The sequence below is a fragment of the Cucurbita pepo genome, chromosome LG01 (genome assembly GCF_002806865.2).
Source record: "Cucurbita pepo subsp. pepo cultivar mu-cu-16 chromosome LG01, ASM280686v2, whole genome shotgun sequence".
NCBI lineage: Eukaryota > Viridiplantae > Streptophyta > Magnoliopsida > Cucurbitales > Cucurbitaceae > Cucurbita > Cucurbita pepo.
Window position 1 is genome coordinate 8,354,416 of NC_036638.1, and position 13,478 is coordinate 8,367,893.

General features: G+C 35.0%; 3 protein-coding genes across 10 annotated transcripts; 2 read left to right on the top strand and 1 right to left on the bottom strand.

Annotated features, from left to right (window-relative positions):
- Positions 1–1,744: 1,744 nt before the first annotated feature.
- Positions 1,745–5,743, bottom strand: LOC111807106 (peroxidase 11-like). Of its 2 annotated transcripts, XM_023692691.1 has the most exons (5): positions 5,524–5,743; positions 3,593–3,685; positions 2,566–2,757; positions 2,320–2,485; positions 1,745–2,242 (listed from the first exon to the last, which is right to left on the bottom strand). In XM_023692691.1, exons 2-5 carry the CDS (start codon positions 3,668–3,670, stop codon positions 1,812–1,814), a joined length of 867 nt encoding a protein of 288 aa, XP_023548459.1. In that variant the 5' UTR covers positions 3,671–3,685; positions 5,524–5,743; the 3' UTR covers positions 1,745–1,811. The 2 variants fall into 2 exon arrangements, with proteins under 2 accessions (XP_023548459.1, XP_023548451.1); XM_023692683.1 differs by lacking the exon at positions 5,524–5,743 and having other exon boundaries at positions 3,593–3,835.
- LOC111807119 (serotonin N-acetyltransferase 2, chloroplastic) lies at positions 3,853–5,286 on the top strand. Its single transcript, XM_023692701.1, has one exon. The coding sequence runs from the start codon at positions 4,660–4,662 to the stop codon at positions 5,239–5,241; it is 582 nt and encodes a 193-aa protein (XP_023548469.1). The 5' UTR covers positions 3,853–4,659; the 3' UTR covers positions 5,242–5,286.
- Positions 5,744–9,381: 3,638 nt separating the features above from the next.
- LOC111789358 (basic leucine zipper 43-like) lies at positions 9,382–12,725 on the top strand. 7 transcript variants are annotated; one of them, XR_002814331.1, is made up of 6 exons: positions 9,382–9,745; positions 9,858–9,904; positions 10,155–10,294; positions 10,833–11,934; positions 12,151–12,203; positions 12,337–12,725. XR_002814331.1 is itself a non-coding variant. In XM_023670111.1 (4 exons), the coding sequence occupies exons 2-4, from the start codon at positions 9,897–9,899 to the stop codon at positions 11,393–11,395; spliced, it is 711 nt and encodes a 236-aa protein (XP_023525879.1). In that variant the 5' UTR covers positions 9,382–9,745; positions 9,858–9,896; the 3' UTR covers positions 11,396–12,725. The 7 variants fall into 7 exon arrangements, 2 of the variants coding, with proteins under 2 accessions (XP_023525879.1, XP_023525904.1); XR_002814329.1 differs by having other exon boundaries at positions 10,833–12,219; XR_002814330.1 differs by having other exon boundaries at positions 10,833–12,203.
- The last annotated feature ends 753 nt before the right edge of the window (positions 12,726–13,478 follow it).

A 13,478-nucleotide genomic window follows, 5' to 3' on the forward strand; every position in this document is an offset into this window, starting at 1 on the left:
CATCATCCACCTTCATATATTTACTAAACTTTGACTTTCTTCATGTTTAAATACTATTTTAATTTATATATTTGTAAATATTTATTTCCATTCTTTTATTTTTATTTTAATCGAAAGTAATTCAGTAAAAATGTAGAATTAGAGTAATATAGTTATTTATTTACTGACCACTAGTAAAAATTTGACAAATATTTAATAATAAAAAAAAAACTCTAATATTTTGTATTGATCTTATCATGGTCAAAATAGAATTGTGGTCAATAATCCATGCAAAATTAAATATTATGGATAAAGTGTTCAATTTGAGTTGTTTAAAAAAAAATATTAAAAATGTGGAAAATTTTAAATATATTTGCATTAAAAATTAATTAATTAATTAATATTATTATTATTAGTATTATTTTGTCTTTATTGAAATTAATCTGTAAAAACGGTTGAGTGTTTCTCTCCTACAATCGTTGGAAAACGCAACCAATAGAATTAAAAAATAATAATAAAGTAATTAAAGACTGCATGATATTTTTTTTTTTTTTTATAATTTAGTTTAATTGTTTTTTTAATAATTAAAATGAATAAAGAATTGAAAAGAAATAAAAACAATTATTATCTTATACAAATTACTATATTTCATAAACGTACTGTGATTTTCATACTAAATGTTTTATTTTTATTTTTATTTTCTAAAAATTAAGTAAAAAATAGTTAAGTTTCTAATTTATCTCTCCTGGAATTTAAAATAAATATCTTGAGAATTGAGATTTAGTAAATTTAAAATATTTGAAATTAAAATCTGTTATAAATCTTTATTTTTTTTAATGGAAAATACTAAATCTGGAGATTATATGGATGGAAGATTTTTTTTTGGCCCGTTTGATATTAACACTAATTAAATTTAAATCTTTTTATTTTTTAGAAGAGAATAATTAGCATATCAAATTCAAATCCAACGGATCAAATTTTATAATATGCATAAGTATTATAACTTTATTTTTTAAAAAAATCAATTTGATACGGAAATAAAAACTTTCAATTATATCTAATTTTTAAAAATATTATATGTAATTTTTAAAAAATCTAGTATTTTTTTTATTAGGGTATATACAAGTTTGGTTTGAAAACATTGAAAACATTAAAGACCGTAGCCTGATGAATTCGAATAGAGTTTACAATCCAATCTAACCCAACCAATTCGAATAGAGTTTACAATCCAATCTAACCCAACCAATTATTTTAGCTTAAGTTAAGTTGAGTTGTGAGGTTGTTATTTTCTCTAATTATTAAAAATTCTACTTATTCACTCATATTAAAAACTAAAATCTAATATAGTTCGAAGATCAAATCTTCACAAATCAACCGATTACAAACGTCAAATATTTTTAACCTTCTTAATAATCTAAAGTAAAGTAGGCTTGGACTAGAACTCTCAATAAAAAAATGTCAACCAACGGACTAGAACTCCCGATAAAAAAATGTCAACCAACTTTTATGATTTGGATTGAGTAGTGCGGATTAGTCAAAGTCATATGAACACCATTATTTATTGTCACGCTTTTATTGATAGTCTCCGTTACTTAAAACTTATTTATCATCTAGCCTATTGCGTCTCGAATATAATAATATATTTCGTTATTTAGAGATTCCATATTGGTTGGAGAATCAAACGAAACATTCATTATAAAGACGTGGAAACCTCTCCCTAGACGACGTTTTTTTTAAACCGTGAGGCTAACGACGACACGTAACGAGTCAAGGACAAAATCTACTCGTCATAAAATCGTGAGCTAAAAAGCATACATTGAAATTTCCGCGTCTCATGTGTTGATAAACCTGCAATTTTTCCTAACTTCCCCACTCGAAAAGCTATCAGAGTTGGTGATATTTCCCAACTTCACCATGGAATCAGAGAATTGCTGAAAGAAAGCAAGTGGGTCAACGGCATATTTCTTCACCAGCGCCCTGGTTTCCATGCCCAGAAGGCTGGAATACAATTCCTGATCTGAATTCAAAACCCCTTCTCCCCTCATCAACATCTGGAAGTAGGAGTTATCAAACACCTCTGGCGTCACATTGTCCATTCCTGTTATGTTCTTCTCTGCATCTTTCCCAATTGGAGGACATATAGACCTCAACTTTTCGATATACATCTTCGAAATCGGGTTGTTAGCATCCGAAGTCGCTTCGAAATCCCCATAAATCCTTTCCCTGAAATTCTTGCACCTCGCCATTCCAATCGTGTGTGCTCCTGAAAAACATTACGAGCTCAAAAATGTAAAGATATGAATATTTGAACCTCCGACCTCAAGAGATCATCAGTAATACCTGATAGAGCTACCATGTCGGTTACGGAGAGGCCCTGATAAAGAAACTTGGAGATGATACTCAGAAGGCCCTCATTGGCAGAGGGAAGATTTTGGTTTGCAAGTTCATAGCTCGCAGTTGTGGAATCCTTTCTTCCAAGAGGGACCTCCCAGTAAGGGCCGCCCACCTGCAAAACGAACAATCCCATCATTAGCAATATAGCTTTTAAGAACAGTGGATGATATGTATGGTTCTAAGAACAAATACCAGAATCACTGCATCCCTGGCTGCAATAGTGAGTATATCAGCACAAGAAACAATCCCAGGACATTCTGATTCAAGGCTGTTCTTTATCCTATCCATCATTCTATAGCCTTTGAGGGAGTGTATGTTGGTGGAAGCCTTTTTTTCACCCTGTAGTGTTATAGTGTCGTCCAGCAGAATTGACCCATCACACCCCTACTTCAAATCATAACAATTAGTTCAACATCTCGCTTATGTTTTCGATTACTAAAAAAACTGTAACAGCCCAAGTATAACGTTAGTAGATATTGTCTTTTTTCAATTTTTCCTTTCGAACTTTTCCTCAAGATTTTTAAAAGCGTCTGCTCTGGAGAAGTTTCAACACCCTTATAAAAAATGTTTCATTCCAATAATCGATATGGGATCTCACAATCCATCCCGCTTCAGGGCACAACGTTCTTGCTGGCACACCACACAATGTCCACCCCTTTCGGAGCTCAACATTTTCGTTGACACACCGTCTGGTGTTTGCCTCTGATACCATTTGTAACAGCTCAATCCCACCGTTAACAAATATTGTTCTCTTTAAGCTTCCCATTTTGGACTTCCCCTAAAGGTTTTTAAAACACGTCTGCTTAAGGAGAGGTTCCACACCCTTCTAATGAATGTTTCGTTCCCTTCTCCAACCGATATGTGATTTCACGAATAAAATATGACACCTGAACTAAGAGAAAGACTTTAAGAAATACATAGACCAGGAAAAAAGAAGACTTAGGTTACCCTATGGGTGTGGAATCCTTTCCCTTTGGTAAGAATCTTTCCTGAAGTTCCAAACAACAAAATCTAACACTCTGGTTACTATTTGGTTTTGCATCCTTGTTGGTTTCGTTGCTTACTTCCTTTCTAACATGTTTTCAAAATCAAATGTAAATTTGAAAAGCAGAAAACCAAGGGGAAACAAGAAACAATTTGAAACGCAAAGTAAGTGTGGTATAAAGAGAAAAAAGATGTTTTGGAGCAATATAAAAGAGAAGTGAATGAGGAGAGGAACCTGGACAAAGCAGTCGTGAAAGTGCAATCGGACAGCAAAAGCTGCATTACGTGGGTCAGAAAGCACTGCACACTCCATCTCTTTCCGCACAACCTGCAACACATTAGGACAAGTTTTGGCATAGTAATCCAACGTCAAAGGGGGGTCACCTGTGTCATACAAGCTCTGGCTCAGAGCGAAGAAAGCAGAAAGTAGCAGCAGCATCAGCCCATAATCGAGGCTCGGAGAGGAATCAATGGCCATGTTTTTTAGCTACTTTTTTTTGTCAGATTGGCAATGGGCATCAAGTTTTATAAGATGAAGGAAGCAGTTTTGGAGGGACATTTGTTGAGGTCAAGAGAGGATGCAACAACCAATATTGGTCTGGTTGTTGGGTCTTCCTTCCCAAACAAAACCCAAAAAGAAACACAGAATTAGAGCAAGTCACCAATACCAAACGGATGGCCACCTTTTCACACACTAAATGGTGTACTAAACTTAAGCTTACTTAAGAATCTAAATCACATTCAAAAAACTTCATCGCCCTCTAACCCATTCTACTCAACTTAATTTTGCTCCAATGCTTGAGAGTTATTATGCAAAATTCACCAACTTTTTACCTGTTTTTTGCTTTAAAATATACTATGGTTCCAACCGTTTTCACTTTTTTGATGAATATTTGCCTTTTGCAATAAAAAATCTTGGAATTTTTATTATTTTTTCAACCCTTATTTCAAGAATGAACTTTAAAAAAGTTACAAAAAAGGTAGTTTTGAAGGGGGATCAGATCTTTGCTTTAACCACTTTTGAAAGAGGAAGGTTTTATTTGCAATCAAGCGGTGATTATTGTTTCCACGTCCAAAATGAGAGGCCCACTTATCCGTGGAAGAAAAGCAAGAAGGATGTTCATGTCCAAATGACTGCTCCGGATGTTACATACGAAGCCTCCATTACCACCACAAGTTTCAACCCTCTCTCTGAACACACTTTAATGGCGTCCCTTCCACCAATCAAAGTTTCTAGTTCAGATAACCTTCACTTCTCCCATTGATTCGTCCTCTTCTTCTCTAACTTAACTTCATCAAACAATGCTACTCCCTGCAATCAACTCCGCCCCTTTCTCCTGCTCTGTTCGTCTCACTAACCCCATCTCCGTCTTTTCACGGAATGTCGCCGTCGCCGTCTCCGCCCAAGCGTCGCCGGCGAATTCTAGCTACAGCGTCTCCGACAAGGATCTCGAATCCCGAGGCTTCATGCTTCACCGCACCGTCTCCGACCTCAACCTCGACCACCTGAACTCGGTCTTCGCCGCCGTCGGATTCCCCAAGCGCGATCCGGACAAGATCAGGATTGCGTTGGAGAATACGGACGCCTTGCTCTGGATCCAATACAGTAAAACGCAACGGCCGGTGGCGTTCGCTAGGGCTACAGGCGACGGCGTGTTCAACGCGATTATATGGGATGTGGTGGTGGATCCATCCTTCCAAGGGCTTGGTTTAGGGAAGGCTGTGATCGAGAGGATTATCGAGGACCTGCTGCGTAAAGGCATTTCCAATATCGCATTGTATTCGGAGCCTCGTGTGCTAGGGTTCTACAGGCCTCTAGGTTTCGTCGCGGATCCGGATGGGATCCGTGGAATGGTGTACTCGAGAAAGAAAAAGAAAAACTAAATACAGAATTCCTCAAATTCAATTGCATCTGATTATTTTCTCGCAATATCCTTCCCTTTCATCTACCAGAGTTCTAATTAACAAGAGCATTAGATCTTTTCCCGGTGAAATTCGAAACAGAAATAAAGCAACAAACAAGCAATCAAGCCAACTTTCCATCTTCGTTACCATCGAAATCAAAATTACTCTCCAAGATTCAGATAAAACAGACGGCGATAAGAATCGGAACACGATTCCGATTAGAGCTTAAAATCAAAATCGAAAATAGCAAAACAAAAGTACCTCCGATCGAACGCTGGATTAGGAAACATGACCAATAAGTGCAGGAAATTCCTAAACCAATGACGAGAGAAATCCAATAGCCTTGAATGCTCAAACCGATCACCATCTCTTCACAACCAAAGCCCATAGCCATTAACCAGAGGCGCCAAAATTACGACACTCCTCAGTTGAACATTAAATAATTCAATCAAAACTTTATAAAATTTCTAAAATTCAGGATTAAAATTTTAACACTCATCTAAACTAAATTTAAGCTGCAACTAATAAAATTAAAAAATTCTACGAATTGGGCTCATATTGGACCGAAACTCCATATTCCCTACACTGGCCCATAAGATAAAAGAGTACCATCAAAAGACTAAGATATTTTATATACTAAAATTATGAGTATATATATATATAATTGATGATTGTGCTAGATGGATGTAGATTTATCATTGTGTGGCACCTCTAATGGTTGCCAATGGAACAACAAGCTCCTCCCCTTTATAGCTTATCACCAACTACAACCAAGTTCAACCTACAATTGCGATTTCAACTTTTCAACTTTTCAATTCGAGTAAAAAAGTATATATCGATTACTATTCAGATATATTCATTTTGTTTTTTTCTATTGTACGTTTGATATGCGATCTAAACTACGTAGAATTGCAAAGAAACTCAGCCCTAATGATAAGAAATCACTATTTTGTTTATCAAATATCTACACGCCAGAGAACTTCTTTGATATTTGAATCACTTTACAATCAAGATCGATCAAGTCAAGTCTGAATGATTCTAAACATGCAATCTAAAGTACATGTAATTGTAAAAAAAAATTTAAGCACATGACTTTATATAGCCTGAACATGAATACTTTTAACCTTACTTGAGACATTCAATAGTTGTAATTTTCATACTTTATAATCATAATTAGCCACCATGTAAATGTAACATTAAATTAAATAAAAAAAATCTTGAATACATTAATGAAATACTATAATTTTAAATTATGATCCACCCAAAATTTGATTCTTAACGTGAATTGTTTGTGATAATTTGAATAACATTTTCTTCTTTATCTTCTTTGAACTTTATATTGCATGATTGATGCTGGTTCATATCCGTTTTTGTATTGTACTTCTAAATTTACGATCCTTCTTCTTTTCATCATTAATAATATATACATATATATATATATAATATGGACAAACCTACGTGTACGCACAAAAAGGGAAAAATAAATAAGATGTCCTCAGCCACAAACGGTAGTGGATTAAAACCTTAACCAACATTGGTGGGAAAGCAAAGTGAAAAACCAAACATGCTTTTTAAGGTAGATTTGTATTATATTACTTATAAATACCAAACTCAAACACCATATCCACTCATTTATATTATATTTCTTAATATTATTTAACATTAACTTTAAACACCATGCGTACACACGTGCACAACCGTCTCGTCTCGTTCATTATCGAAAGAGACTACCACAACATAGCTCTCTATTAATAAACGTCGAATACATTAGAAATTAGTATTTATTAATAATAATTTTCATATATTAAAAAAAAAAATTAATAAAGTAGTCCGTACGGTCTTTGAAGAAGAAAAATGGGAAAGTCAAGGGAGAAGAAAGGAGAGGATAAGAAGAAGTCAAAGGAGGAGGGTGGAGGGAGCTGTTTAAGTGGAGACAGTGGACGTAGTTACAGGGCTTTGTTCGTACGTTTTGTTTGTGGCTGCCATTGCCACTCGACCCTAAACCCAACCTCCTTCAAATCATAAGCTTCAACCAATTTCACTTTCAACCACACCACCACCACCACCCTTCCTTTTATATGGTTGAAATGCGATCATCGATCGCATATCATATGATTCTTGACATATGTGAGGGTCGTTGTCCTTAATAAGTGGTATCACTGAGTTATGTCTTTGACTTAGTTGTGTCGGTGTGTATCGAGAATATTGAGATCTCACACTACTTTTTTCTCCCTAGTAGATACGTTTTAAAACCGTGAGACTCATAACAATGCATAGTATAACAGACTAAAGTGGACAATATTTGCAAGCGGTAGACTTGAGTTTTGTTCGATTAACAACTTTTGATAAATGATTGGTTTAATAGAAGTAAGTGTGTGAAAGTGTAGTATAAAAATGGAGTTTGATTTGAGTCAAAGTCAATGATGAAGATTGTCCTTTATTTTCCTCAATTATTGGCACTGAATAGGGGAGTGAGAGAGGAGCCGTGGGCTGGGTGCTGCCCACAGGGCACCGCGCTTATTGGGGTTCACTTCATGCCACGCCCGCCCTCTTCCCGCATTTGCTCTCAGATATTAGCTCAATTCATTGGTCCTCCCTGGGGANAAAAAAAAAAAAAAAAAAAAAAAAAAAAAAAAAAAAAAAAAAAAAAAAAATTATAGAGATTTAGTTTTGCACGGATAGTTTATTAAATTAATAAAAATATTCTTAAATTTTATATTTTATTTAAAAAATAACCTTAAACTTTTAAAAGTTTTAATAATACTCTAAACTTAAAAAAATAAAAAATAATTAATATTTTATTTCAAAGATATCTTTCAATTAACTTTTAACAGTGGGCAAGAAAAATCCTTAAATTATAATTTTTTTTACTAATACTCTTCAATTAAAAAATAATTAAAAAAATATAATTTTCGAGTTAGTAATATTAACACGGTTTACTTTTATAAATAAAAAAATGTTTAAATTCTTTTTACCTTTAATGTATAGACGAAAACCATCGATTGACACCTCCTAGATTATGTATAAATGTTTTAATTTCACTTTGAAAAAGTTCATTAGTAGTTTTGAAACATGGTACTAACCGTAAATGTATTTTAAAAATAAAGTTTAAGGGTATTAATGGAAGGTTGGAAAATGGTATTTTAAAATGCTTTTTAAAAGTTGAAAGATATTTTTTTTAACTTTTTTAAAAGGTTAAGTATATTTTTTTTTTACTTTTTTGAAACAGACTAACTTCGATCTCATGTATTAAATGAACATCTCTGCCTGAAGGAGCGGTGTAACAATATAGTGTGCAAGTTGTTAATGCATACCTTAAAAAGGGGGAGAAAATTGGTGGTCTCATCATGGAAAATAAAAAGTGGGTACATTGATCATAGACCTCTGCAGTCATATTTTGTGGTACAATTGACTATTTCAAGATTCACATGCCCCTTGTGTTTAGAGCATTTTTTAACTAATTCAATTATTAAAAACAAAACAGTCAAAGCGGACAATATCTACTAGCAGTCCTTAATAGATGCATTTTAAAATCGTGAGGTTGATGATGATACGTAATGGACCAAAGCGGATAATATTTGACAGGGGTGGGTTTGAGCTGTTACATTAGTTTTAAAACTGTGAGGCTGACAACTATACATAACGAGCTAAAGAAGACAATATCTGATAGTAGTAGGCTTGGACTATGCCACGAGCTTTCAATATCTGCTAACGGTGAGCTTAGGCTGTTACACGAGCTTTAAAGCGAAGAGGGTGACGTCGATACGTAATGGACCGAAACAAATAATATCGGCTAACGATGAACTTGAGTTGTTAGACGAACTTGTTTTGATTATGTCCTTCCACTTTAAAATTTTTAATTATAGCGGGTGAAATTTAAAATTAATTTCAGAACAATCCCGGTGAATGAAGTAAACATATAGAGAAGTAAATTAAGAAACTAGGGTTGGAAAAAAAATAATAAATGAAAGAAAATAAAATTGACGATAAAATAGAATTTTGATTTTTTATTTTATTTTATAATTTAAGCTAAAATTTTACAAATATTTATTTAATTTAACATTTAACTTAATTATATATTATTTTATTTTTGAAAATCTCGTACGGTTGAACGAAAAATTTTCCGTATGATCCCATTAGCGGCGGAAGGAAGCAAAAGAGCAAACATTAGGTGGTGGCGGAGGAGACCAGTTTCGAGAGAAGCGGAAGCCATGGGGGCAGGGGATGGAACTGATGTTAAAGTTGAAATCCGCTTGTCTTCATTTTGTTTGTCCAAATGCAGTTGGAAGCTGATTTTCTAGTTTTTAAAAAGGAAACGAAAAGACAATCGATTAAATTACTACATCTTCATTGGGGAACTACGACCTCCAATTCAGTTCTTCTTCTTACATCTGGATTCGATGTGACACTGAACTTTAATCCTTCTCCCACGCTCTTATCCACTTCATTTTCATTGCAAGCCAAAAGGAGGAAAAGAAGCTGGGTAAGTGTATGATACGAATTAAATATTCTGTTCATCTTTCTACGAATTAAAGTATTTTAGGTGATGGATCTAATCTTGTTATAAACTAAACTAATTTGCAAGTGGGTTTCAGGTAGAAGAAGCGCAAAGAAGAGGAAAGATTAGATAGCAAATGGAAAGGTATGTGAATAATTTATTGTTACCAAGTACGGGAAAGCTTGAGTTAGGTGTGCTGTTTACTTAAATAATCATTTGGATAACATTGGGGCTCATGACATTTGTAGCAATCTTTCTGTTCCTTTTGGAGTTTCTCGACTTGTTGGCTTTTAGTAGGCTAAATTGGTGGAGAGGAAGAAGATTGGCACGACTTTTTAACCCAATTTTTTTTTTCTTTGTTGGAAGAAGGTTTAATATTTGTTGAATGACGCAGGCAAGTGAATGAAACAAAAATGGAAAACGCAACCAGAGCCAATCAATATGAAGCCAGATTATCGGTATGGTTATGCATATGGTTCACAGACAAGGTGTTCGATGAAATGCTTCACAGAAATAGATGCAGCTGTGATTTAGGTAAATGGGCCCCTCCAACCCAATATTTCAGTGCTTAATGAGTCATCAGTAAGTCTAATTAAATTGGTTATCAGAACTTGAAAATGGTTGCTTGAGAAGTTGCCTTTTTGTGTTTACCTTCATTGCGTCATTGGTTCTTAAGGTATTATTGGTTGCTTGAGTTTAATGCATTATGGTTCGTAGCCAAAGGAAAATTTCTTACCTGGGATTGACTTTAACGCCATTAGTCTTAACTTTTGAATTGTTTCACGCACGGCATGATTTCTTCTATCACTTATGAGCATATATGTTTATATCCACATTGAATGCATATAAAAGCACTAGAGCTGCACACTAATAGGGTCATCGCCAATAATTTGTTTAAGCCTTGTGCTCATGTAAGCCTCCTAACAACTGTAGCTTTACTTTGCTGAATTGACCCACTTTTCCAGCTTTATCATCCTATAAAACCCATCATTCCTCCTGCTCTTATTCCTTGCCTCACCATCACTAATCTGCTAGACAAACTCCCTGAAGTCACTACCAAGTATGATTCCAGGTGAAAACTCTTTTCAAATTCCTTCAAACATTGGGATGATGCAGAACAGCTTTCAGACCCTCCATCATTTCAATGGATTTTTAGGCAACCTTCCGATGTTTCATGTTCCTCATCCCAGCCACGAATTCCTTGCACAATCCTCAAGTCTTAGCTACAACTCAACATCTGATGATGCAGAGGAACAACAGAAGAGTATTATTGATGAGAGAAAGCAGAGAAGAATGATCTCTAATAGAGAATCAGCTCGTAGATCACGGATGAGAAAACAGAAGCACCTTGATGAGCTTTGGTCTCAGGTTCTTCGGCTTCGCACCGAGAACCATGAACTGATAGACAAATTGAACCATGTATCCGATAGCCATGAAAAGGTTCTTTTGGAGAATGCCAGGCTCAAGGAAGAAGCTTCTGATCTTCGTCAGATGCTCAGTGACTTGCAAATTGGCAGTCCTTATAATCCTTGCTTGAGTAACCTTGAAGATATTCCCTGCAACACTGCACATCTGAGAGCTGAATCTTCATCATGCCAGTCCATTGCTAACTCTATAGACAACCTACTCCATTGAGGATAAATCTTTGAACTCTCTGATAAGAACTTCTAGTTCCTTTTATCTAGTTTTGTTATTAATCCTCAGTCTTTGCATTGAGCTTGTATGAGATCAGTAGTAGAATAAGATTATTTCAAGTTTCTACCATGGGTTGAATCCGGAGTGTTCTCAGTGCCTGTTAAAATTAGCATTCATGAAACGAATTACTCCCTGCCCGCCGCATACACATGCTGAAGCTGGAGGAGCCAAAGTACCTGAAAATGATATATTCTTATTAGATCATGAATGCCTGAATCATAAACTTCATAATTTTCCTTTTTAAACCCCACCAGCTCACATCATTAAAGTTCCACCAAGGAGAGAAATGGATAAGAAACAGGAAACAATTCAGCAGAGGAAGTAAGATTTTTGTCCAGTGAGCAAAGTGTATGGTGGAAAAACAGCAATAGGTTCTTCACAGAATGAGAGGGGCACATTAGGACAAGCCATGGTGGAGGGCGCTGCTGGTAGTGGCTCATCATTGAAATGAATACCATGAGGCCAAGCTTTTGAAAATGGTATCCACTAATACAAAATACCCTATTAGCTTATTATCTTTTTTCTTGGAAGCTGATTTAAACAATCAAGCTTAACAGTTCATATCTTGATTATACTGTTCAATCACGCAAAAACCTCAGAGCAATGAATTTGACTCTCTATCTCTCTCTGTCTCTCTCTGTAGTTAAGGCATCAGAATTTGTTGCATAACTTTGTGTTAAACTGAACCATCTCAGGCTGCACTGTTATCAACCATTGGGAATTGTCTAAATCAGAGGTGACGTTTCAGGTGGTGGCTGAACAGTGTGATCCCTCTCTCTCTGTCCCTCTTTTTTCTTTTTTCTTTTTTTTTTAACATTGACAATTGCTGTTGCATGATCACATCACATTGGCCTCACCCTTTATGTATTTCTCAATTACAGTGTCCTGTTGCTGCCGAAGTACGATTAAACTCTTACTTTACTGTCATTCAAACAGTCATTTGCTGTCAAATTTTCTTTCCCTTTGTCTGATTTTTCAGGCTTCAGAACCAAATTTGGTGGGATTTGGATAGGGAAATCCTATCTCAATCTCCTTATTCCTCCCCTCTCTACAACTTTCTCAAATGAAGGTTTTTAGCTTAGTGCTGCTATGTGGGGGTGAAACAGCAGCCAGTTTTTCTGCTAGAAGGTTGGAAATCCGATCAGATCCTAAAGCAGAATAGATCTAGTTTAGATAAGGATCATGATGATAATAATTGTTGGCATACATACAGCCTAGTTGATTATTTATTGCCTCGAAATGGAATAAATACATGTCCTCAGATTTTGCTGTGTGTATTTGTGTTTACTTTGGGAATATTTTTGTTGAGGTATGAATTTGAATTTCTTATCTATCAGCGAAGATATAAAGTTTGTGAAAGCTTCAACCAAAACTAATTTCATTCGGAACATTTTGGATCTACGCTGTGATTTAGTATTCGATGATCCTGCCATTTGTAAACGATTTTGAGACGTGGAGTCATTGTCATTTTGTATTTATTTAGAGGCAATAGGGGACTTTGTAAGAGATTTTGTAGCGTGGGAGCATGAGATATACACTTGTAAACATTTTGGTTATAGTAATTGGCTATCACCTATGGATGTAGATGAATTTCTTTTCTTCGATCCACGTAATCTTTGTTTGTGGGTGTGTAAGTACGATCGATCTTGCCACTTTTGCTATAACAATTGGATATCAGAACATTTTTTGTTGGGCAGTATGGATATCAATAAATTATGTTTTTTTTTCTTTTGCAGTCAAATTCCATGCACTTTTTATAATATGTTAAAAAATAAGTTTCAACAGCAAAATTTTACCAAAAGTATAGGGACAAAAAGGTCTCTTAGAAAAATTCAGTAATTAATCTGTCACGGCGTGGGATAGATAAGTATTTTGAGGACTTTTGACATTAAGATAAATTTAGTAATTAGATTAACCGCCCATTTACCGTTAGTGAAGATCACGGATATGATCACTAAGAACCGTTACCGTTTGCTCATACACAGTTATAAAAAAGAAGGTAGTGTGCCGTTAAATGACGGAG

What these genes read in the sequence shown, in the direction of transcription:
- LOC111807106 (XM_023692683.1), bottom strand. Translation starts at nt 3,835, where the DNA reads ATGGCCATTGATTCCTCTCCGAGCCTCGATTATGGGCTGATGCTGCTG. An exon ending in CCAGGGATGCAGTGATTCTG is followed by an intron (nt 2,486 to 2,565) that starts GTATTTGTTCTT and finishes TTCGTTTTGCAG; the next exon opens with GTGGGCGGCCCTTACTGGGA. An exon ending in CGACATGGTAGCTCTATCAG is followed by an intron (nt 2,243 to 2,319) that starts GTATTACTGATG and finishes AATGTTTTTCAG; the next exon opens with GAGCACACACGATTGGAATG.
- LOC111807119 (XM_023692701.1), top strand. Translation starts at nt 4,660, where the DNA reads ATGCTACTCCCTGCAATCAACTCCGCCCCTTTCTCCTGCTCTGTTCGT.
- LOC111789358 (XM_023670111.1), top strand. An exon ending in TAGATGCAGCTGTGATTTAG is followed by an intron (nt 10,295 to 10,832) that starts GTAAATGGGCCC and finishes GTATGATTCCAG; the next exon opens with GTGAAAACTCTTTTCAAATT.